Raw genomic sequence first — 26737 nt, 5'->3', positions numbered from 1 at the left:
CGGATGAGCACAGCAATTTAACATTCTCAGATCTTTAGACACACTAAATATTGTTACATTTGCGTGTGTTTTTGTACTATTTCTGTTTTCAGCTGGAAAGGGAACAGCTATGCTTTTGCCTTCAGACTGAACAATTGCTTGCTGAGATGGCCTGGGATCAAGCCACTTTTCCAAGCTCAGCATATTCTTCACACCTAACATAATGGCATGAGCACAAATATAGCATATAAGCATCTTTTCATGAAAAAAAAAAGCACAGGCAGCCCCTTTTGATATCCTCCTGATCTTCTCTCCCCTTCAACTGCTTATTCATCTTCAACAATTCTGTTGTGCCACATTCAGCAAACAAAATCCATAAACTGAGAGCAGTAGTTACTCTTATGTTTCAGAATTAAGCATCTGCTGGTGTGTGAATTCAGTAAGCCCCTGTTCTGTCCATCTCTCCCCATAAATACCTAAAATAATTTATTTTCCTTCTCTTCCATTTGTTCCATATTTAATTAAAAAAATGTGGTTCTTGATGTCACTAAACAGATTACAACATAGAACTTCCATTTACAGCAGCAGTTTTTTCCCCTCAATACCAGATTCTGGGGCAAACAAGGTGGCTTCCACTTTAGGATTTCTTAGTACTGCTGATGCATTGCTTGACTGCAATCAACTGAAAGTGGAATTAAAATGGTGGTGCCATATAGAAGTAACACCCTTTTATCCAGCAATGCTTGTCCCCATGGACAAGATCCTTCTACCAATGTTTACTCAAAAGTAAGTCCCATTCAGCAAGGGTCCCCTGCACCATTAAAGGAAATTTATCACCCACCCTTCCACTGTAGTCACAGTGATCAGGGTGATTTACAGCAATGTATAACTACAAATAAATAATGAAAGTTAACAATATGCTGCAATTATTAGCTACCTCCTTGCAGCTTCTACTCCTTATATTGCTTCTTGGTCAGCACAATAGCAGCATTCCTGATGACTTGCCTCTTAATTGCATCTTAATTAGGGGAATTATCAAAACAGTGCAATTCTGTAATAAAAATGAAAAGAAAAAATGAGAGGAAATTAATAATTAACCTCCCCTCTTTCCTGGGAGGAACAAGGACTGAATGAATATGGTGCAGTGAAGAGGCTGTTAATCAGTAATAATGGTGCCGCATTGAACTGGAAGCAATAAAAGTTGCAAGAAGGAAGCTACTAATTAAAAGGACAGTAATTCTAAAAAGCCTCAGCATTTTTGTCAGTCTACGTTGAACGGGTTGGCACTACAATTTTGTTTTTAAACTCTTTAAAAATCAGGTCTTACAAAAGACTAAGAGCATTTCTATACCAGGCTAAAATCCTGCACCCTTACCAGGGCTTCTGCTTCCAAATTCCTTACAGGATTAAGATTGGCTGCTTTTCACATGGTTTCATCCATTTTTTTCTTTCAGGGCAAGTCCTATATTTTTAATTATACAGCCAGTAGATGGTGCTGCAATATAGCAGGACTCCAGAATTTCACCAGAAAGTTATTGTGCTTGAGTCCCTTATTGTAGAGAATTAAGCCACTACAATCACCGGAAAGGACAGAAGGGGCCCTAGAGGTTGACGACATCATGAAAAGGGCCTGAAAATAACTGTGCGTGTCCAATCATGAGTGCTCAATAAAAGCCTCATGTACGAATGTTCTAAGAGACAACACAGAAAACATTGCAATGAAAACAGTTAACAGTGTCATTTGGATTTTCTATAAGAAGTGCGAGAACAAAGAATGTCTGCTCCAGACTAAACTTCTAGGATTAGATTCAGCCCTGGCATGAGTGGAAGTCTGCTTGCATAACAGGACTTCTGATTTCATGATGGGCTTTCCCATCGTCTCCTCCACCTTCAACCCTTCCCATGCCACACATCTGGTCCGGATGGTCTCCCAACCCTCCAAAGCTGATTTGAGGGCATGTGGGGGGCTCAAGGGGGGAGGGGGAAATCCGTTCTGCCAGCTGTTCCTTCCCACTGGCAGAACTACACCATTGGATATAATCCCTAATGTGGAAGTAGCCATTGAGGGGTAGCCATAAATTTATTCTCCTGCAAAAACATGGTGATGTAGATTTTTTCATTCGCTGGCATTTCTTTTAAAAGTAATAGAGTATATGTGATGGGCAATTTGTGTTCCGCTTTACCAGTGGCCCACCCAACAGTCTGTGGACCAGAAGGATATGCTGCTGGGATGCTAATGCTGGCCGCAAATGGCCCAGTGCACACCATAAGTGCCTTTTAAACAAGATGACAGTTGCATGGAACATTTACATGGGTAAGTGCTTTCCACAACTTGTTTAAATGGCCTTGTTATGTTGAAATTCAACCTGAGCTTGCAAAGGCATCTGGTGGCTGCTGTCCCAAGAAGAATGCTAGACCACATGGATTTCGGTGTGATTCAGCAAAACATTTCTAATGTTTTAATCTGATAGAAAAGTTGCAATGTTCATGGCACATGAAAGCATCATTATTTGCAGGTCATGATCCTTTCTGGGTTATCCGTTATGGTGCGATCTACAATCTAGTTATCCTGCGCAGTGAACTCTCTGGGGACATGAATCGAGAAGGCTTAAGGAATGCCGTGTGGAGATCTTTACAGAAACAAAAGGACACTGAAAAGGAGAGTCGAGTCCTGGATGCTGCAAAAGTAGCAGAGGTAGGTGTGAAATAAGTTATTGCTCAAACACAACCGCTACTGTATCTTCACTAACCAATTAGTTTTTGGATAAAAAATGTAGGTACCTTTCAATTACAGGAACAATCACATGGCAAGCAGCAAGGACCCGCAGTTAATATTAGTGGCATGCTCAAATAACCCACTACTTATAAAAAAAGAAGTGATGTCATTTTAAAACACATTTTTAAACAGAAATTTGAACAAAAAATTATTGTCTCAGGCTCCTATGTTTACCTACAAGAGAGTAAATACCATTGAACTAAGTGGGACTTCTGACTGTGCTAAACCATTGACATAATTCACAAAGAATATAATCAGTAATGCAAATCCTCTGCTACTTAATTGAAGTAAGAATACTTAAAAAGACTGACATTATTTAGATGACGGATGGATTTTTGTTTAGGAAAGCACTTAAGGGTACAATCCTATGCATGTTCAGACATGCTGGGATTGTAGGAATTTTTTCTGCCTGAACATGCATAGGATTGCATCCTAAATAAGGAACGAGGAACGTGTGGCTTCCAGATGTTGTTAGACTACAACTCTCATCATCTCTCACCATTAGCTTTGCTGGCTAGGGTTGATGGGAGTTGAAATTCAACAACATCTGGACTTAAATATTAAGTCCTACCCGTGACTTAAATATTATTATTACAACTGTTGTTTATGTATACCTTGATTTTTATGCCTGATGCAGAGACAGACATCCCAAAGAAATGCTTTGTTAACTTGTCTGAAGACTTGAATTTTTTTGTTGTTTTTTCTTGAGAACCTTCTGCAATCTTCATCAACTATTAGTACTGACATTTCCTGTGATTACCATTGTCCTGTTGAACAGTTATAATTTATACTGAGCTGGCCCAAATCTATAGAATTCCAGTGTATTGACTGAATGTTACAGTTCCTACTTACAATAGTGCAGAGGGCAATCAATTTTCCAATGAAGCCAATAACAAAAATCCCATCAATTTTAATAGTTCTGGGTTGTCATGTAAATGCAAATAAGAGAGCATTATTACATGTCATAGATCATGTGCTAAGCCATAATATATCTTGCAAATCACTTACATTGCAGTGTTTGCATTTCATCTGTTTTCCCTCCCTATTAGTGGTGCTTTCAAGAAAATGGCTACAATATGACAATTCCTGAGGTGAGTGTGTGTGTTGGTGATGCATCTCATTTCCCCCTTCCCAATTGAGACCCTCCTTCCAGCCAACCCCAACTGGTTGCCCAAGACATTAGAAGGCAGAAGGTTATAAGTACCCATGCTGCTCTTCACCTTGAATCCTGACTTGTTCTGAGAGCAGCTTAGGTTCTCCCTCTTGCACAGGCAAATCTCCAAGTCACACACATTTCTTGTTTTGCTTCTCCATTTCCTGTTCATGAGTAGCCCTTTGTTCCCAAGCAGGCTCTAATCACTGCTCCTGGCTAAGGTAGTGATTTGGACACTGGTGCCTGCTTCTTTTGTTCTGGGTCAGCTGCCAGGGAAATATAGCTGGCCATCACCTCCACACATCCCTCCATCCATGTCATCCCCCCACTTCCTTCTCCTCTTCCCCCAGCACAGATCTCATTCTTGTGTCCCATGGCATCAGTGTAGTGAGGGGACTTCCCACACTGCACATGCGTTTACAGTCTAAGCCAGTCTGCAGACCAGTTCACGCATTTAAGCCTCACTATTTTCTCTGGGTCATCATGTAATGTGAACCAGATGTTATGTGGATTGTGGAAACCATCACACCCTTTCCCCATGGCCAATGCATCTCATCTCCATATACAGTCCACATTATTGTTTTTCCACTAGGCATGTTCCCCTGTAGTGTATACTCAGTGGTGGGACTAGAAAAAAAATAATTTGGGGGATGTGGGTGGGGGGAAGAAGTAGATTCTGAGACATCAATCTCTGCTTTGTATATTAAACTTGAACATATTTATACAGAACTAAATAACAGTGATTACAATAAGATTCACATCTAGGAGAGCATGCCTTAATTAAACTTCTAATTTAAGATTTTATTTAGTTTTTTTTTATTGAGTTGTTGCCTCTAGGTGCTGCTAAAAATGCAAGTCTTTTTTCTTTATAGAAAACAGTAATGGGAAATCTTCTTAAAATGTGTAGATGTAGGTCTCATTCTAGTAAAATGGCTACATGGTAGAAATTCAGCAGGTAAAGTATTTCCTAACATGGAGATTCAGCTTCATCTGCTGAATTTCCATGAGTTAAGCAGCTGTTCAAAGTTTAGGTGTCCATGCAGGAAAAGGTGGTGACCACACACAGCAAACTATATCAGAGGAGCTGTGGGAGATGGTGTAATAAATCAGCTAAGTGATCAATCAACTAAGGGAGCAATGCTATGCAGCATGGCTGGCTGGTGAATGCTGGGAGTTGTAGGACTTTTTTCCGTCTGAACATGCATAGGATTGTGCCCTAAGTGACACAATAAAAAAAATGCTCAGGATAGTGGGACAAGTGAGGATATATAGGAATCCTGGATATAATATATCTAGTCCAGAAGGAGAAAAGGAGGCAATGTTCAGGGGAAAAGGAACAATTAGAAGAGGAGAATGAGCGTTGAACATGCATATGAAAAATTATGTTTTTTGTGTTCAATGTGGAATAATGATCTGTTAATGAGGCACATTTACTACTCATTCCTTCTATGTCCAGAACTTTGGAGACCTGTTTTGCTCTGGAAAATTGGGGCCAAACTACATGTTCACACTTTTTAAAATGTGGGCTCACTGGCCACTCTTATTTTGAAGAACAAAAAACAGCCATGGGGCCCAATCTGGAATGTGCTCCCAATCTGGATCAACACCCCCGCCCCCCCGGTTGCTATTTGCCCCTCAAAAGTGCCATAAACCTGCAAAGCTGTTGCTGGGTAGAGTGGGGAAAACATGGGCAAAACTGTTTTCTGGGTTGGCATTTGACCACACTTGTCCCACTGTAGCACAGCCTATATGGAGAATCAATAAATAGTGTGTGGCTGTGTGATCTATGTCTGAAGCTGCAGTCATATGCAGATGTACTTGGGAATAAGCTTTATCTGATTAAAGATGCAGCAGATAAGGCTGTGTATAGAAGTCCTCCTGGCTAATCTGGCTGACTTGTGGATCATGTATGACTGAAATAGGAAGCTGCCTTTTCTGAGTCAGACTGTTGGTTCATCTAGCCCAGTATTGTTGAAACTGACTGGCAGCAGCTCTCTAGGATCACCATCTGCACCATTTAAATACTAATAATGCCAGATGTGGATGGGCTGACACATCTGATAAATGCATTTAGATGCTTACATGGATAAGCACTTTACCCATGGTCCATGCCACTTATAAATTGGGCCTCAGACAAGGTTCCCCCCGCCCCCCAGTGATGCTGTCAGAGATCCCGTTTAACTAGAGACACCAGAGGTTGAACTTGGGACCTTCTGCATGCAAGTCATGTGCTCTACCACAAAGCTGTGGCCCTTTCCTTAAATCATAGTCAGAACTATTAAATCATGTGCCCCAAAGTCAGCAAGAGTCAGGGGGCCACAAACCACAAATCGTAGTCAGAATGTTTTAATCACATCGCAAAACTATTCTTCATATCTGTGACTGTACCATAGCTAAGTAATAAGATTCTGGGGGGAAAATGATTTCTGACATCTTAAACAGTACAGTTTAAATTTATGAAATATACTACAAAAGACACTTAACATTTGTGTGTTAAGAAAACTGAAGTATGAGCAATATGGCAGTTTTAATATTTTCAAATGTTAAAAAAATGAATGTGAAAGGAAGTTAGATCTTTGGCAAAACAAGTCAACATTTATTCCAAGACCTTCCTTGGAACCAATAGTACATTGAGGAGGAAAAGCAAAGCACTGAATTAATTTTCTTTGATTGATGCTTTAAAAGGGATTTGATAATCATGAATGGATTATTTTAACACTTTATATTATTACATGTATTACCAATATTTGAACTAAACAATAGGTATTCAAGCAACAAAAGACAAGCATGATTTACCTCTCAGCTACATTTGCTATTTATGCAGTCTACAGTTTTGTGTAATTAAAGTAGGTACTTATAGGGTGAAAAGAAAACAAACAAAAACAGCTGTATGTTTGGTTTATTTCACTTACATTAGAGCTTCTCTACACAAGACTTTTATTGTGTGCTTGTGATTGGTCATTCACATTTTTTGAGGGTCCTTTACATGATGTCATCAACCTCCAGGAACTCTTCAATGCTTTCTGGCCATCATAGCGGCTTGCTTCTTACTGGGGAAAATGCGACAATAAATATTTATGATGCTTTGAAGCACTCCGACTGCTGGTGAATTTCTGGAATCCCACTATATTGCAGCTATACCACAGTGCCATCTAGTGGCTGTGCAATGAAACATATAGAACTTGTAGAGAAAGACCTCCCCTGGAAAAACCCATGTGCAAAGGGGCCAATCTTAATCCCGCAAGAAATCTGGAAGCAGAAGCCCTGGAAAAAGTGCAGGATAAATGCCTGGTGTAGAGAAGCCCTTAGAACTGTTAATGTTAGAAATGTTAGAATATTCATTGGATGCACCACTTACAATGTAATGGTAAAGTAAAAATGGAAGGAACAGCATGTGGTTCCTAGAAGGACCACATTTTCTGCCCCACAAGGGGTGGACCAAAGGGCTATCATCTCTGGCTATCAGATGTCTGGCATTTTGAAAGCCTATGTATATTCTTTTGAAAATATAAATTCCATTCTTCACAGTGCTGGAGAGAATTACAGAAATAGGTTTTATAATTCCAACAGGTAAAGAAGATAAATTTGCTGTAAGCTGTGTCTGTAGCAAAGTTAAATTATACATTAAACACTCTGCCCATTCCTGTTATCTTAGGAAATTATATAAGAATGTCTGATTTATTTAACTGAGAGAGAAATAGGTCTAGGCAATTTAAAATGCAGCTCTTTGATAGTGTAGAGGACACAGGGGAGTTTGTCTGGTGAACATCCTAGGTATTTTTGTTTAGGTATTCATGGTTGTTTGCCTTTGGTCAATTGAACAGGTGCAAGTTAAGAGCAGAACTTAAGGTTTTTGCTCTTTCGCTCTCTATTGAAGAAAGAGAATGGTGAGCTGATAGTCAGTGTTTTTACTATAACACTCACAGTATGTGTATGCAATTTCAAGGAACAGTACATCCTGGGAGTTGTTTGTAAAAATTAAGGTGTTAGAGAATGGCTTGAATCATGTACCTATGAAGCAAACCTGTTGAAGCTCAGTGCCAGGATGGGAGACCATTTGGAAATCTTATGTACAATACCCGAAAAATCCAAGAGGGAAGGTGGGATGTGAAATAAGTATAGTTCTGTGCTCATGCATTTTTGAAGCAACCCCATGAATGCCTGATAATGAAGAGGATATGTGGAATTCATAACACTTCCCAGATGGCACAAGCAGGATCCTAGGTTTCCGTCTGCTGATTTTCACATAGCATCTGCAGAAAACGGATGTAGGTTAACCTCTCTTTTTCTGCAGTTTGTGATGGTGCATAGGAAGTTGCTGTAAACACATGGGAAGCTATTTCACTTAGATGGTCTGTCATATGGAGCCTTGCCCACACAGCTGCGTTTTAAGTGACTTTTGGCTGAGGCAGCAATATTAAGATATATATTATCATTCCACAACAAAGGGTCATTTTACAGTGAATGGAGTTGCCCTGTTTTAAGGTGTAAAGTATTTTAGCACATTTTTTTTAACATAACATTAAAAACAGAGGGAGCCCCAACATAAAGGAAAAACAATATATCTACCTCTACCTCAGTTTTACATGATAAAAGTCCAATTGCTAGGTGGCCTCCTTAGAGAGTGTAAGCCAGGGCTGGGTAACCTCAGGCAGCCCCAGCACAAGCTCTCTTGCTGCATCACACTCCTTCCTGCATCACGCCCCTTCCTCTCCTCTTCCCCCTCCCCTGCCATGTGCCCCCCTTACCCACACCATTGCCATCATTGCATTGGCTCTATGGAGAGTCACACAGCTGGAAGAAGTATTGCCACTTCTTCTGGCCATATGGCTCTCCATAGAGCTGATATGGCGGTGGCAAAGGCAGGCAGGGGCATGCCACAAGTGAAACAGGGTGGGTGGCTGCTTCAGAGAGCCCTGCTGGCTGCTGTCTTGCTGTGGCAAATGCCACAGCAGGAGAGCAGCTGGTGGAACTCCCCCGAGCACCTGCTGGAGGCAACGAGGCAGAGGTGGCAGGCCCTTGGGGTGGGGGTAGTACTGCGATTCGCCACTGCTCCCACTCCTCCGCCTGATACAGGTGCCTCACCCTGCTTCATGAGAAGGCTCACCCAGCTCTCCTGGGTCTGAGCCTGGCCCTCCAGGGTTCCCCAGAAGGCCATGCCACCTTGCCCCAACAACCAGTGGTTTTGTGATTTCCCAGCATTTTTGCAGTTTTTCCCCATTCTAAAAGGTTGAAATGTCTCTCCCTAAGGCTTAGTTATTAGCAGTTAGAGCTTTAAGCTACAATATGCTGGTATTTCGTTTTGTTTTGTATTTTTCGCCCCATCCCTTCTGTCTGTGGCCCTGTCCTCTTCACCTTCAGCCTGACCCAGTACTGCAATGTGGCCCCTCAGAGCTTATCTGAAATTGAATTTGGCCCTGAAAGAGTTTCTCCACCCCTGGTATAAGCAGTTGCCAAGGGAAGTGAAACCTTCTTGAAAGCTTAGGGAGGGGTTGTGGCTCACTGGTAGAGCACCTACTTTGCATGCAGAAGGTCCCAGGTTCGATTCCCAGCATCTCCAGATAGGGCAGGAAAAATTCTGGACAGCTTCTGCCAGTCAGTGCCAACAATACTGGGCTAGATGAACCAAGGGTCTGGTTCAGTATAAGGCAGCTTCCTATGTTCTTCCTGACTCTTCCTAATGTATGTCTTGATTAGGCCAGAAAGGAGGGTGATGTCTTCTCTCTGCCAGTCCATGCGATATGGGAAGTTTGGGTTGGGCATCAGCGCTAAGGCCAATTGGCCAGCACTTCCTCATTCTCTTGCCTTTTATGTCTTGTCTGACAAATGGATGTGATAACCTGAATGAGATTTTCTCAGCAAAAACCCTTAGATTTATTAACAATAGAACTATAAACTTATTGTGACAGGGGTGTAATTCTTCCTTGCTGGTTTTGGATCTGGTTCTTTCTAGTTCCTCCTTTTCTACTGCCTTACAGCATATATATTGATTACACGCACTCACATGCACGAAGACAGAGGTTGAAAATGGCATGCCTCTCTAACAAATTTCTTACTCTGGTACACCAAAATCTTGAATCTGAGCAGCACTAGCGAATATTCATATGCATATTTAACATTTAAAAGGCCCTTTGAAATGCGTCAGTGTATCAGGACTGTGTAACTCCTAAATAAAGAAAATCCTCCTAAGGAAAGGGGGCAAGCCAGAGCTCATCCATTCTGAATTGTTTGCATTTTGAGTCATAAATTTCATAACATTTAGGAGGTTTTAAAGCAGCAGTTCAGTGGAATCCAGCTGAGCACATGCTGGTATATACTGCAACATAGAAAGGAGTCAGTCTGCTAGTAACAATTAGAAGAATATGCTGTTCTGAATAAATAGAGAAGATGTAACTAGATTTTTTCTACACCAGTTGGATTTTGCAAGATTAGAAAACCTATTTCCAGTGTCTTTTTCCATAGCTTATGTAGCTATTTTCTGTATAATATGATATACCAGTTTATATATCTATATTTATCTATATGTAAGATGAAATACACTAGTCGGGTTTGCATGTCATGCTAAGCCTTCTTCGAGAGTAAGCCAGTTGGTTGTTGGCTCACTAACCTGACTGACGATCAGGTGGCTTGTTTTCCTCCTCAGTTCTTCCACTGGCTCTGGAGTATATCCCAGGTGGCTTTGTGGCAGAACTCCTCATTTCCTCTGTTCCCCTGTCAGCATACTTTCTGTAGTTGGTCTGCTGGGGTTACTGGCACCCAAGGGAAACACCTGCCCCCCCCAGACACACATCAGGTTGCCCAATTTAATTAATTTTCTGACCCCCTATGAACATGGTAACGGTTTCACAAACTTTTGGGGTCTTATGCAAAAGCGCAAGACCACCTCTCCGATATTTAGCCCAGTATACCGATATCTCCTTCTTGTCAATCAATGTCCTTATCAATTTAATCCTCCATTTTGGCACTTCCCTTGTTAGCAAACACTTAAAAAAAAAAAGCTGCCTCATGTTACATGAAAGTAAGAACACCTGCCACTAAAGCTCCTTTTCTCTTGCAGCTGCCAGCCACTTTCAGTCCCTCCCTCCCCTGCATCAGATATCAAAAAGGAAATAATTTTCTGAGCCCTTATGAATGTGGGAATGTGTTCGCAAGGTTAATTTTGGGGGGGGGCATACTTGCTCTTTTGCACAATATATTTACTCAGGCTTACCTGTATATCCCTCTTTTCAATGTCCTCCATTTTGGCAACTCCGTTGCTATCAAACACCTTTTTTTTTTTTTTAAGGCTGCTTCAACGTGAAGTAAGAACATCCTCCCCTAAAGCTCCTCTCCTGTCACCTCCAGCCACTTTTGCCCCCTCCCCCTATCTGCTTGTTGCTTCCCTCCACCAGTCTCTGCTGCTAGCTGTCACCTATACCTATGGGTTACAGAGAGTGAGTGGGACTGGTAAAGACATGCAAGTTTCATGGCGAATTTGTAAAATGGAGGGGGAAATTGTACAAATCTCATGGCAGAACAGTAAAATGGAGGGGAAATTTATGCAAATTTCCTAGCAGTGGATATTCGCTCCTGCACACTTGCACAGAACTGAGAATATATATTCTCATATATATTAAACAGTAGCAGCCGCATTTGGGACACTCTCTGGTGTCCTTTCTCCTCTGTTTTTAAAAGGACAGGATGGAGGGCACTGAGAAGGGATGAGGGAGGATGGTGGCAGTATTCACAAAATTGCAAGAAGTGGCAGCTATTTTTGCTGCTCTTGCCAGGTGGCTCTCTAGCCATTCCTGACACCCCATGATGAAATTGCCCTGCTGGCTTCGGACAGCACAAGAAGCCGCCATGGGTATGAACAACCCCAAAACAAGTCATGGGTTCCCAGGGTGATTTGTTTGTGGAAAAATAAGCCACCCCGCAGAAACTGTGCTGGGTTTGCACAACACAACAACCTACCATAGCTGATCAGCTATGGCAAGTTGTTTTGTCATGCAAACCAGGACAAGTGAATTCTAACATAAACATGGAAATGCCTTGGGCAAGAAAACATAACTAATATTGACAGTGGTTTTATCTCTTTATGGTAACTGGGAACATGTCTGGTAACCTAGAAAAACACACATTAGTGCCAATACTGGAGACTGGAGCTAGATGATAATGCAGATGGGGAGGTGGGGGTGTGGATGCTTCTGAAAACAGAATTTCCATATATCCCTTTCCCACATCACACTGTGAGTTTCCCTGCACCCACTCCATCTTGTTGGCTGTCATATGTGGGGCAATGAGGCACACTCTGAGGATCCCTAGAGTGTGGGAACAAGACATGGGTTACTGTTTTCATCAGTAGCTGCCCCTGCTGCAATATTTCAGTCTAAGAGAAAAGGAGAAAATCCAGACTCAGACCTTGATCTGTTATGTTATGTTACGTTTATGTCCTGCCCTTTTTCCTCCTGAAGGAACCCAAGGCGGTGTACATAATCTTCCTCTTCCTCCATTTTATTCTCACAACAAGAACCCTGTGAGGTAGATTGGGCTGAGAGTCTGTGACTGGCCCAAAGTCACTCAGTGAGCTTCCATGGGTGAGTGGGGACTAGAACCCGGATCTCCCGGCTCCCAGTCCAACACGCTGATCTTAAACATACTTACATGGAAGTAAGCCTCATTGATATAATGTAAATGAGCTTCAATGTAAATGAGCTTAGGACTTCAGCCTGTGATCAATATTGCAGAATCAAAATAAAATATGAAGTCAGGGGTGGGAAGGGAATAATTAACCGAACATTTCAAAAATATTATAAGGTTGGTAATAATCAGTCTGAATTTGCTTATAGGTGCATCTCAATCCAGATTGTGTGCTGCAATGTGGGCAGGTTTACAGAAGAGGTATGGTGCTGTAACATTAGTTAAGTTTCTTACCAGTTATTCAGCCAAATTATTCCAAGTTATATCGAAGTATTCAAAGCCCCGCTGTAACAGCTGGATGCACGTTGAAGGAGAGAATGCTATCATGCCTGATACCAACCTTTCCTTTCTTTAAAATTCTGCACAGCAACGTAACTTTACTATGTGATGGCTGCTTGATTTAAAAAAACACCTTAACTTGATCAGTAGCATAAAATGAATAGCAGGGATTCATGAAAGCTGAAAAAGCTGAAAACATAGCCACTTAACTTAGGCCCCTTTCTAAACAATCCATTTATGGTGCAATAAAAGAGCATTTGTAACTCATTTCCTGCAGGGGATGCATAGATATCTTTCCTCAAGGAAGTGCTTTTCTTGTAAGAGCCTCATTTTCCCAGCATCCAAAACATGATATTTGGACCGACCCTCTGTGAGCTGAGAGCCCTTTTTGAATGCTCTTAACTCTCCTTTAGCATAGGTGTGTTCAGCATTTTAATGAGTGCTTTCCTCTCAGCACAATGGAGGACATTTTTCCAGAGTAAAAAAATATGCCTTCTTACCGGTCATTGCGCCTCAGACACGTGCAAAGGATTGAAATCAGGTCTGCATATCCTTCAACAGTATACGGTGAAATTAAGCTGCTCTAAGTAATTAAATTTTGTGGATATTGAGCTGTGATAATACAGCATTTCAGACTTAATTTGGTTAATGAAACAGAAGGCTTATTTCCCCCCCCCCCACTAATTTCTCTGGTGGTTGTTTATTTTTATAATTATTTTTCACCTCTCTTGAAGATTATTGTTCAGTGCCTGGTAAATTAGAGCAGTGACTCCAGCCATACCTGAGCTATGTTCAAGCAAGCCTGTGGACAATAGTAGGGAGTAACTGGCAGGGAGTAACCCTCGAGGGACCATTTGTCATGGGAATATTTTGCATGTGGGCACATGTGGATGGTGCATGTCTGTTTAAACTACTGTTCTTTCCTCAGCAGAATACAGACTCTCTGATTAGAGAAGGATATGGCTCTCATAAATTTAAACACCCCAGGAGTGGAAGTTTAAATGCATGTATGTTATTCACAAATGATGTGAGGCACATATTACATTGAGTATCTACACCCGATAACAAAAAATCCTGTCAGAATTGGCTTTGAGATAATAATTAAAAGTCCATCATGACTGGAGGCACAGATGTCTTGGATGGCTAGGAGTACCTTTTACCAGCTCTGGTGAAAAGACAGCTACAGCCATTCCTGGACAGAGATAGCTTGACCACTGTGGTCCATGCATGGGTAGCTTCATGGGTTGGTGCAATGGCTTTAGGTGGAGCTGCCCATAAGGCTGGTCTAGAAGCTGTAATGTAATCGAAACACTGTGGTTTTCAGTTTAAAAAGCGTGGCCAGTTCTTTCCTCATTACCTATGTGCTATATATAGGGTTATGCTAACCCTACAAATTGGAACACCAGTTACTATTACAGGGTTGAATGAGTGAGAATATCACATGATACTAGCTAAGATCCTGAAGTAGTGTACTAACAAGTGCCACAAAGCAATAGAAATATGCTCTGGCATGTTCCTCATTCGGAAAAACAGCAGGGCTGTGGGAGCTGAGGCACAGGGGCAGCAAAGCTCGAATGCCCAGGCGAACACAAGACACAGCAAATGACTCAACAGTAAGAAGTGCGCTGTTCAAAGATCAGACTTTTTACCCAAATTGGCTTTTAATTGACTTGTTGTACAAGATGCAAATGTTCCAAAAAGGGCCTTGCTTTATATCACAACTAAATGTCTCTCCATTTTGCACTGTAACCCTCCCCCTCTAGCATCGCAGACTGCTCTGCCGCAAAATGCCGCCGATACACTGCTGTGATTTTTGAACACTATTTGGAGGTTGAAGCTGGTAGAGAATGTACTGGGAGCACATTGTACCAGCAGTATACATTGTTACCTATAATCTTCCAGGCTTACATCAAGATACTGGGATTTCCATTTGACCTGAAGCACTGTTTCTCCTCCCCCTCTTCCTCTATTCCCCATCATAATTGCTAAGGTCTTCTAAGAATAATGCCCTCTTAACTATGGATTGGATCCAAACTAAGATATTTTATTTATTAAATTTATTTATTAAAAAGTATTTTAAAACCACTCTCCATTCTAACATGCCACAAGTACAATACAATGCAACAGTAAAACAATAACAAATCAGAGACATTTCACAGGGACAGAAACAATAACAAATCAGAAACACCTGAGCAGAGTCCACAAAAACCAGCTTAATTTAGCTGGAAGTGAGTTGTTAGGTTCCATTTAAATCAATCTGAAAATTTAGTTATGACTTGATGTAAGTCCCATTGATTTCAATGGGAACTAAGAGGAACGAACATAGTCCAGATCTCACCTTATGTCCTTTTGTTCATGAGTTTGTATAAGGGAAAATGTGATTCCCTCCATTTTTGAACCTGTAACAATTCCATGGTGTTTGGTATGCAGTGGAACTAGGGTATTTCTGAAGGAAATTCTATATTTTGAGATACAAATTTGAATATATTAGTTTGAGTTCCTTGCCAGCGTTCACATGCTGGATTGGTATCTTGAATTAACTCCCCCCAGTCTCTAATGTGTTTCATAACTAAGGGTTACCAGAAGCTGAACTGAGCTGAGAGTGAAGAAAAGAACCCTGGAATAATTAATTAGGGACCCTTTTTATGTAAAATGGCTAGCCTATCTCTTTAGACCCAGTAAGACAGAAAAAAACAAACAAACCAGACATTTGTCACCTAGTTGTAATAGCCTAATAAATGTGCTTAGTTAGTGATGGTTCCTGGGAGACTGGGAATAAGAATGACGCTCTGTGAGCAATCCTAAAGCATATGCTCGCACACTGAAGACGAATCATCGTCTCTAAGTGCTTTCTGCCATCTGCCTCACAAAACATGAAGCACTGACAAAGATTTTAAAAATCATCTCACATTTCTTCTTGAGTGTGAGAGTTCATTTTTTACACCTTTGACCTTCTGTTCTTCCTATTATATGGAGCTCCTTTTTAAGTAAACCTTTTCACTCTCATCCTTTCTTTTTTGGCCACTACTGAATTATATTACAGTGGTGGTTGGTTGTTAAAAAAAAAATGGATGCAATAACAAATAGAATTCCAAGTAGAGAATGAGCTAGTCTCATGTGGTCTGCACATTATGTTCATGGTTTTCTCTATAGTTTGAGAGAATAGCTCATCTCAAAGACAACTCATGTCAGTCATTTTTAGTTTTATATTCTGTCATAATAAAGGAATATGCAAAGGGAGAGGCCACAGTCCTCAGCAGAATACAGCTTTGCTGCAGATAATGTTCTCTGATTTCTTGATGCTGCTGGTGGATGACAGTTGGATTAGTTCTTAAGTGGTTCCCTGTGCTATAGCTCATCTTGTTTTGGCTACAAAGCTCAGAGCAGCAGCATTCTGGTATGGTCTCTTTCCATAAGGAATATGCCTGCTTGCCATCTTTTTGCCCACTTTTCTACAGAGCACCATCTGTGAGTTCTCCATGTTGGGAATAGTTCCATTGACTTTCTATGCACAGAAATGATGCAAATGCTCTCTTAGAGTTAGTGATCCTCATTTATGACTGTTGGCCCTGTTCTCCCCAACACGTGTGCCTGCATTAAGGTGGCCATGTGTCCTATTTTACAGAGGACTGTCCTCGATTTGAAGGGCTATCCAAGGACAGTTCTCTGTTTGAAGGCGTCCTCTATTTGAAGGGCTGTCCAGTTCAAGTCTGGTTGAAAGATAAAGAACCATAAGTAGGGAGAGCTGCAGGGGCCTTGAACTGGCCATCCACAGTTAGAAGCTGGACATCAGACTGAGCAGGCCCCCAGGTCATTTTGTCACAATCTTCCCCGTTATGGTCATGGTGAGATGTATTGTAAAAAGGTAAAGGTAAAGGTGTCCCCAACCAGTCGTGTCCGACTCTAGGGTGTGGCGCTCATCTCCATTTCTAAGCCAAAGAGCCAGCGCTGTCCGAAGACGCTTCCATGGTCATGTGGCTGGCATGACTGAACACCAAAGTGCACAGAACACTGTTACCTTTCCCGCCAAAGCGGTGCCTATTTATCTACTTGCAATTTCTTGCTTTCGAACTGCTAGGTTGGCAGGAGCTGGGACTGAAGACAGGAGCTCACTCCGTCACGCGGCACTCGGGTCTCGAACTGCTGTCCTGCCGACCTTCCGGTCTGCAGTTCAGCGTCTTAACCACTAAGCCACCGTGGCCCTGAGATGTATTGTATTTCTATTTAAATTATAGTAATTCTTTCTGAATCTGCATCTATACCTATAAACCAGCATCTGCCAATTTTCTGTAAATCTTTGTCCTTTCTTTTCCTCCTCTTTTGTGTGTGTGGTGCTTCTCCTCTCTTTTGGAGATACATAAGTGGCCACTCTCACCAGCATTGTGCTGAGGATAATGAGGGAGCACTGCATGGATATTCTGCATAAATTCACTTTACCTTAGTAGTATGAGAGCTCATCTAGATGTTACACTCACCATCAATGTTTCCCACTCCCCATCCAAATAGTTGAGAACAATTTAGAATGATGTGTTGAGGCTGTCGTGTTGTGGATGTCCACGATCTTGATGGAAAGAAGAGCATTGAGATTATTTTGTTTAAAAAATGGGTTGCCTTTAAGGGTAGAACCCTCTCATGGACCCCTGGAAGGAAACTGTTCTGTTCCAGATGGTGGCCACAGACTGGTGAGTTTTTTGGCCCAAGCAGGATTTCCCTTATGAGTCACAATTCAAGGCAAGAATTCAGGCTCAAGGTACCAACCTGGACACCTCCAAGTGGCAGACACCAACATAAGCAGACTGAAATGTTGCTTAAACAGCAGACAGTTCTAGATTGAGACTTAAATAAGGTTAGATTTCAGTTTGGGTGGCTAGTTTTGCCTTTGTTGGGAGAAACCTCTTAACAGTTAATGGGTCCTTCCAAGTTTTAGCAGCCATTGACTCTGATGGCACTGGAAAGACTATGGCTCTGTTGTTGTTTCTGGGCTAGTCCTCAGGCTCCAAAGATGGTACACAACCTCCTCAGGACGGGCAGGTGATTGCAAGATGGGCTCCACGTGTGCTGGGTAGGGATGTACGAAAGTTACTTACCTTTTCGCAGCTTGCCTTCGCGGTGGGGGGAGGCGCTTCGCTTTCCCCCCTGAAGTTCAGGCGAAGGGGGGGAGGCTTCCCGCCTCGCCCGGCTGAAATTCAGGCCGGGGGGGAGGCTTCCCGCCTCGCCCGGCAGAAATTCAGGCCGGGGAGAAGCGCCCTGTCTCCCCGGCCGCGAAACAAAAAGTAAAAAAAAAAAAAAAGACCCCGTGATAGGCTACGTGACGATTTACGTAGCCTATCACGGCTAGATTTCCAAAGTCAGCTGTGATAGGCTACGTGACGATTTACGTAGCCTATCACGGCTGACTTTGCAAATCTAGCCGTGATAGGCTACGTTAATCGTCACGTAGCCTATCACGGGGGCGGTTTTTTTTTTTTTTTTACTTTTCTTGGAATGGCAGCGGCGGCAGCCGGTCAAAAGACCGGCTGCCGCCCCCGCCCCTGTCAAAGCCCTGCCAAACCGCCACTGCGACCCACCACCGGGAGCGACATTCGGGAAAGGTAAGTCCCATCCCGGGAGGGGTGCGGGGGGGTGCGGAGAATTTCTCCCCGAAACTACTTCGGGGGTCCGAATACGTTGGCACTCGGCCCCCCGAAGTTCCGGCGAGAAATTCTCTGACACCCCTAGTTCGCAACCCTGAATGCGAGCAAGAGCGTAATTCTCAGGACATTTTCACGATTTCCTGAGCTTGCATTCACAGTTGAAAGTGCGCACTTGCACACATCAAAAATGCACATCCTCCCCCCCATATGCATTTCCCATTTTTATGCTTTAGCCTATGGGGAAAATGCACATTTGGGGTGCATGCTTGAAAAAGTCCTTTTTTTGCTCCCCCCCAAAAAGACACTTGCAACTAGGAGTGAGAACAAAGTGAGACAAGCATTTACATGGAAAATGAAGAAGCTCAACAAGCTTGAATATCATGTTTTCTCTCACAGAATCATAGGGTTGGAAGGGGCCTACAAGACCATCGAGTCCAACCCCCTGCTCAGTGCAGAAAGCCTGATTCTCAGGCAGTCTCCCATCCAAGTACTAACCAGGGCTGACCCTGCTTAGCTTCTGAGATCAGACGAGATCAGGCACATTCCTATCCATAGTGCCAAATATGCTCTCTGATGGAAGATCCACATTTTCCCAGTGACAACACATTGCAGTTTGTGCATTGGGAAAACATGATATGCCTGCAACAGGCATATTACCTTGAGGAAAGATATCTGGATCCAAGGTAACAGATGTGTAACAATTGGGCATTCATCTCACTATAAACTGTCCAATAGGCCCTGAGTTGGCCCAGTAAAAACTGTCACTTCACTTGTCTTTATTTCTTGTTCTGTGGGACAAATACAGCTATTAAGATCGACGGGCACTTACAGTATTCAATGTTCCATCACTTGCCTTCTTTGAAAACAGTTGAGGTAATATTGTGATAGTTGTTTCGCATGTGCGACTTGATATGAATATATGCATGTAAGAATGCAGTCTGAAACTTTGATCCTGGAATTTAATTGGACACCCCCCTCAAAAAAAAATCCTTCCATAGAGAATTGAGGGGGCATCCAACAGAAATGTCAGAAGTGCAATTATCTATGACAGTACAGGGGGGAAGGAGGGCACAGAGCTGTTTGAATTGTGTGACATGAAGGGATGGTTGTGCTATGTAAGACCACTGTTGGAGGAGACAGCATGTTAGACTTATGTTTCTATGATGGGAAGCTCTGTGGAGGTAGCACACTGTGCCACTGAGTCCTTCCTGTGGACAAAGTGACTTTGGGAGTTACTTTTTCCAGCATATGTAATGCCCACACCAGGAAAACTATGTGAAACATCATGTTTGACCAGCTGTGCAAATATCTGTGATTTTGTTCTCCACATATGTATTAGGTAACTGATACAACATCTATAGGGTGTGTGTGTGTGTGTGTGTGTGTGGTGACATTAAATTTGGTACTCTTGTTTGCATTTGAGTTGGATTAAGTAACATGTGAGCTGTCCTTTGGGGTCAGTTTTTATCTTACTTTTTGCAATTTCATCTTTATCAGAGGGTGGTAAAATTAACAATTTTGCATTTATTTACCTCAGGTTGCATATTCTGATAAACCATTCTCATTTGTGGAGCTGCCTCAAACAGTCTCATGATGCCTGTGTCTTTTAATTCCTCAACCCCAGACACTTATTAAGTACCTGCTGCCTGCATCGTTTCCTTCTCCCCTGTTCTGGGCTACCAGAAGACTTACCTACCAGCAGGAACTCCTGTCAGCGCTAGGGATGTCAGAGAATTTCACCACGAATCTCGGGGAGGCCGAATGCCAGCGCATTTGGCCCCCCAAAATTGGTGGCGAAACGGTCTGCCCCCCCCCCCGGGACGGGACTTACCTTGGGCGAATCCTCCTGGCGGTGGCGGCGGTTCGGTGGCGGCGGCGGCGGCGGCGGCCGGTCTTCTGACTGGCTGCCGCTGCCGCCATTTCCAGTAAAAAAAAAAACAACAACCAAAAAAACGTGATAGGCTATGTAAAGATTTACGTAGCCTATCACGGCTATATTTTAAAAAAATACCGTGATAGGCTACATAAATGTTTATGTAGCCTATCACGACTGAGTAAGAAAAACAACAACCGCGCGTATGCAAATGGCGGTGCCCATGGGCGCCGCCATTTGCATTCCTTATTTTATTTATTTATTTCTATATTTCTATATAGAAATATTCTGTATAGATATAGAATATTATATTATAGAAATATTATAGAAAATATATATTCTATATTTTGGCACGTCTAGTCTACGTAAACATTTACATAGACTACGGCGAAAATAAGGGGAATGAAAATAGTGTAGTGTCTACGCTATTTGCGTTCCCCTTATTTTCGCCGTAGTCTACGTAAATGTTTACGTAGACTAGACGTGCCAAAATAAGGAACGCAAATGCGTACACACGGTTTTTTTTTTTTACTCAGCCGTGATAGGCTACGTAAACATTTACGTAGCCTATCATGGCTGACTGCAGGAACACAAACGGCGGCGGCTACGGCCGCTGCCATTTGCAGCCCGGCCGGCCAGGATTCGGGGGTGGAGGGACGGAGCGCCTCCCCCCCGGCCAGAATTTCGGGGGGAGGGACGGAGCGCCTCCCCCCCGCCAGAATTTCGGGGGGAGGGACGGAGCGCCTCCCCCCCACCGCGAATCAAATTTCGTTCAAGGTAAGTGACTTTTGTACATCCCTATCCCAGTGCTTTTAGTAAGGATTCTCCTCACCCCAAACTACCGCCACCTGTTTCCCAGCTGGATCTTAGTCTGGCACCTAAACCTACATGGATGAATTCAGGATTGAAGTGTGCCTTAGAAGGAGATATAAAGTTTAAAGTGTGCCTTAGAAGGAGATGAAATCTGAAATGTTGTTTTGAGCATATGAATGCGAAGTTCGTGGGGTTTTCCTCTCTTCCATTTTTAAAAACACATAAATTATGCTGTGGAGATGTAAAGCTGAACATACATGTCTAAGCCAGGAATGAGGGTTGGGTTCTTTTTGCAGAGATCACTTAAAACCCCGAAAAGCAGGTTTTAAAGAGAATATAAGACAGTCACAACTGAACAGAAGTTGCTATAGCAAGGTTTAAAAGTGTGAGGCCCTGGAATGAAATGTTACTACATCTGGCCAATTAAAAAAGTGGGTATCTACACAGTGTATCTGCATAATGACATTAATAAACATGCTACACTGAATCAGATCTCATTAATACTATGAAAAATACGTTTGACATTCAGGTTTTTTTTAAGCATCTCTTGTTCCATCTGTGTGCTGTTCCAAGGATTAATAGGCATATAAAATGAAGTCTGACTAACTTGTAAAGGGTTGCTTAAAGATTGACTGTATTCACCAGTTGTCACTGATACTTTAAAACCAAATTGACAGGATTCAATATCCAATTTACTTTCAAAAAAGAACAATTGCATTATAAGCATAAGCATGTGGCTGATTATGACATTGCATGACACTTTGAAGCTAATAACTTCAATTATTGTAACCAGATTCCCCCCCCCCCCCGCAAAAGCCTTGTGGGCATCTCAGAGGATGTCTTCATTTACAGGAAAAAGTAATTAAATACATCCAGTAATTAAATGAACAGGTAAACCACTCTAAGACCAGTGGATTTTCAAAGTTTTACGATGGTTCAGCACATCGAAAGCACTATTAAATATTGTATTCCTTTTTTTTGTAAAAATAGTAACAGCTGCCCCAATCCTGATTGCAACCTGTGACTCCGAATGTGTAAATCAGGTACACAGACGTTCCCTTGCCCACTGGATTGATGGAATTCTCTACCCTTGTGAACATGTTTTTATTTATGACATTTGTATCCCAGTCTTCCTCTGAAGAGGAACTCAAAGCAGTGTGCATGGATGTTCTCCAGTGATCCAGTAGGGTGGCTACTTAACATATCAGCAAAAAAGAAGAAATTAATCCCCCCAAAGAGGACACTGATTTGCATAAATGTGCATATACTAATGTATACGTATAGATGTTCATTTAGAAAGTCATGCTTAATGTGCATCTGTACACAGAAATAGAAATAGAAATATAGTACATCTCACCATAATGAGGAAGACTGTGACCAGGTGCTAACTGCTGTTTAGCAACTTCAGAGGCCCCTGCTCTCCCTTTTAAAAATTTATTTATTCATTCATTAATTTTTATTGAATAGATTTATATACTGCTGAACATATTTAAAAATATCTCTAACCTTCTTATGGTTCTTTATCTTTAAACTGGACTTGGACTAGACAGCCCTTCAAACAGAGGACTGTCCCCTGCAAAGTAGGGCACATGGGGAAAGGATCCAATGGTGTTGGGCCAAATTCCACTGGTGCTATTTATGTTGCGCTAGCAGAAACCAATGTGCATGTAATGTCAGTAGTGCTTAATGTGACAGATTTCCTGGGAAATCTGTCACACTAGCAAGTGCTGTTGATGTCGTGCAAGCACTGATTTCTACTAGTGTAATGTAAATAGTGCTAGTGGCCCAATGCCATGGGATCATTCCCATGGCCACCCTATCTTCTAGGTAGTAGCCAAGGCCAGGCCTGCTTAACTTTGGAGTGGTTATTGCATCAAGCTTCTTCAGACCATCCTTACACATAATCATTAAATAGAAAACTGGAATTAGTTGTTAGCATGCATCCAAATCAAGCCAAGGACTCAGCCTGATTCAGTGTTTTCAGCCGGATCCCCCACTAAGGAACCAGAACTGTTCTATAGACATGGAGTGTTACACAACCACAACAGCTTCCCCATTTATCTGAAAGGAGGAAGTAGACCTCCATGTGCATTCCTTTGTACACATGTAGTTTTATTGGATGAGTTCTAGTTGTTGAGGGCTGAGGATGCAAACAAGTTGCTTGGCCCAGACTGGACAACCAGCTGTGTGCTTGACCCTTGCACTTCATGGCTTATTAAATCTAATAGGAGGAGATATCTGGCTGGGTTCAGGAAGTTGTAAATTCCTCCTTGAAAGAGGGAGTGGTGCTGGCCTCCTTAAATGAGGTAGTAATTAGGCCACTCCTGAAAAGCCTAACCTGGATCCAGATTATGTTAATAAGTGTAGGCTAGTAGCCAACATCCTGTTCCACGGCAAGGTGCTTGAGTGGGTGGTTGCTGGTTAACTCCAGGCACTCTTGAATGAAACAGATTATCTAGACACATTTCAATTGGGCTTCAGGGCTGGTTTTGGAATGGAAACTGCTTTGGTTGCCCTGTGGGATGACCTTTGCTGAGAGAGGGACAGGGGAAGTGTGACCCTGTTGATTTTCTTGGACTTCTCATGGTATCCTTCTGGGTAGGTTTTCTGGGTTGGGAGTTGGAGACACTGCATTGCAGTGGTTCCACTCCATCTTGGATGGCCAATTCCAGAAGCCATCCTGGGGATGGCTGGGGTGCTGGGGAATTATTGCTCTGTGCCTTGGCAGCTATGCTATGGGGTTCTACAGGGCTCTATCCTATCCCCCATGTTGTTCAACATTTAAAAAAAATGCTGGGGGAGGTTATCCAGAGATGTGGACTGAGGTGTCATAAATATGTGGGGCACTATCTCTTTTCATCAAATCCAGGTGAGGCAGTGGCTATTCTGAATAAGTGCGTAGGCATAGTAAGTGACTGGATGAGAGTCGTTAAACTGAGACTCGGTCCAGACAAGACAGAGGTACTTTTAATAGGTGGTTCATTTGGCCAGCTAAGTGATGTTCAACCTGTTCTGGAGGGAGTTGCACTCCCCCTAAAGGATGAGGTTCATAGTTTCGGGGTGCTCCTGGATCCAGCATTGTCACAAGAGGCACAGGTGGACTTGGTGGCATAGAGCACCTTTTATCAGCTTAGGTTGATATGCCAACTAAGTCATTATCTGGACAGTGATAGCCTAGCTACAGTTATCCATGGCCTGGTAACCTCTTGCTTGGATTACTTCAATGCATTTATACATGGGGCTGCCTTTGAAAATAGTCTGGAAACTCCAGCTGGTCCAAAATAGGGCAGTGAGATTGCTAACAGGGACTGGTCAATGTGATCATATTATGCTAGTACTATTTCATCTGTACTTGCTGCCAGTCCATTTCTGGGCCTGATTCAAAGTGCTGGTATTAACATCCAAAGCCCTAAATGGCTTGGGACCAGGTTACCTGAAGGAACGTCTCCTCTCATATGTACCTGCCCATATATATGACCAGTCCTAAGATCATCCTCAGCAATCCTTCTCCGGGGGGTCCTGCCAAAGGAAGTGAGGTGGGTGGCTTGTAAGAAGAGGGCCTTTTCTATTGTGCCACCCTGGTTGTGAAATGAGCTTCCCAGAAAGGCTTGCCTGGCACCTATGTTGTACTCTTTTTGGTGCCAGGTGAAGACCTCATTTTCCCAGGCATTTTTGTCTTTTAGTTCTGTTGTTTTAAATCTGATTCTGTATTTTAAATCTTTGTATTGCTGCTAGATTTTATTTTGTTATTTTTGTTTTATACTGTAGTTTTAAATTGTTAAACGTTTATATGGTATCTTATGTTGTATTTATGGTTTCTAATTGTTGTGAATTGTCCAGAGAGCTTAAGCTATTGAGTGGTATAGAAATGTAATGTAATGTAATGTAATATAATATAATATAATATAATTAATTAATTGGAATTAATTATTACACAACCATAAGAGATCTGTGTGCGCACAGGTCTGTATGTACACAGATGTCATACTTGAGGTTTCTCAGCTCAATTCACCAGCCTGAAAAGAAGGAAGCAGTAATAACCACAACCAAGGGTTTTAGTGGGAATAAATGGTTCAAGCATTTCTCAAAAAAATAAAAAAAAAGATTGATCCTAAAATATGCTGTGCCAGCACCAAACGTTGGGGAATATGAATGACCGCACCAGCATAACATCTCAAAACACGACATTTTGCCACTACTGCAAGCAGATACTCTGTCTCAAAGTATTATTAAGGTGCCATATAATTACTACAAACCAGTCAAAATTACACCTTGGGTTTGAAGGTATATGCATCAAATCTGGCCTAATAGCTTTGAAAATGCCTGTTTGTGAGAGTGTTCCAAATCCCTTAACATTCCTACATAATTTTTTAAAAAGCATGATGTCATTAGCATTTCAATTATTACCACTTGAAATTAAAAGGAGTCTGTTTCCAAAGAAGGGAAATTATGTGTCAGCTTATTTTCATCATCTCGTTCACAACCTTATTTGCAGATGTCCTGACTGTAGCAGGATCAGTAAATCAAAGTGAGCTATGGAGAGTGGAAATGAACTGGAGAGTGCCTTATTTGTAATTCCCTCCGTAGATAGATTATAGTCCAGCTTGGTTCTGTCATTACCTTGTTTCAGGCAGTGGCATGCTTGTTTTTTTCTTTCTGTTCATTCCTTAGGTTGAGGGCAAAGGCTCCACAAACCCCTTCCTTGCATCCAAAGGGAAAGGTCCATCGAGTCCCAGAGATGTCTCTTCTTCCCAGTACATTGGATGGAGAGTTGCCACTGCGATGTGCCATCATTTCTTGCCACCCATTGGTCCAGACATCCCCTTACCACGGCAGCCAGTACGGAAGCCATTCTCAATGCCACATCGAGAATCGGAGCTGACTGTTAAGGAGAAGAAAGCCAAACGCCTCTCTTTAAGGTACTAATTTTCTAGGTCTTCATGTCACTTATATAGTGTTATGTCATTTGTTTTAATATTCTTTTAATCCTTCCTGCATCCTTCATTCCCTTGTCTGATCATGTTGGGTAAAAATTATTTGGAAGGAAATGAATCTATCTGGATCAGATCTTTTGGATGAAACAGTCATTTGTCTGCTTTGCATCAAAGCACACTTCTCTCTCTGTCATTTCACCTGGCTACATGATTACTGAGTTTAAAAATAACCCTTTCAATAAGGAAACATCTGGCATGGCAATGTCATAAGATTAAAGTGTTTTGAATTTCTTTTGAGTCAGGTGCTCTAGCAAGTCAGCTCCCAGAAAAGGAAACTGGTAATCAAAGGAAAATGAGATACATATACAGAGGGTCCAAAGGAAGCCTTCACGGCCCAACTCTGCATGTTTGCAATGTCCCCAAACAGAGGTTCAGTGTGCTTTACACTGCATGCTGAAACACATTACAGTGTGTTTTAGCATGCAGTATCACATGTAGTTTGGTTCTGATTTCCTGGGCAGCTTTACAAGGTCTGTTTCATTTGGGGGAGTTGGGCATTTTTGTAATATCTGTTCCTTTAGAAATATGCAACTCTGCATGCTCTACAGCAGTGCAGAA

General features: G+C 42.2%; 1 protein-coding gene across 1 annotated transcript in view; it reads left to right on the top strand.

Annotated features, from left to right (window-relative positions):
- The window catches only part of TMEM232 (transmembrane protein 232), a 195490-nt gene that overhangs the window by 114307 nt on the left and 54446 nt on the right, over nt 1-26737 (top strand). The window contains exons 11-12 of the mRNA XM_084832088.1: nt 2496-2674; nt 25857-26104. Of these exons, the coding sequence (XP_084688214.1) occupies nt 2496-2674; nt 25857-26104 (427 nt within the window). The remainder of the gene's footprint in view (nt 1-2495; nt 2675-25856; nt 26105-26737) is intronic.

The sequence above is a fragment of the Heloderma suspectum genome, chromosome 2 (assembly GCF_057233095.1).
Source record: "Heloderma suspectum isolate Gila_16-S chromosome 2, 16-S_ref, whole genome shotgun sequence".
In the NCBI taxonomy this organism is placed as follows: Eukaryota; Metazoa; Chordata; class Lepidosauria; order Squamata; family Helodermatidae; genus Heloderma; species Heloderma suspectum.
The sequence above is the reverse complement of the archived record's forward strand: the minus strand, read 5'-3'. Positions and strand labels throughout refer to the sequence as shown.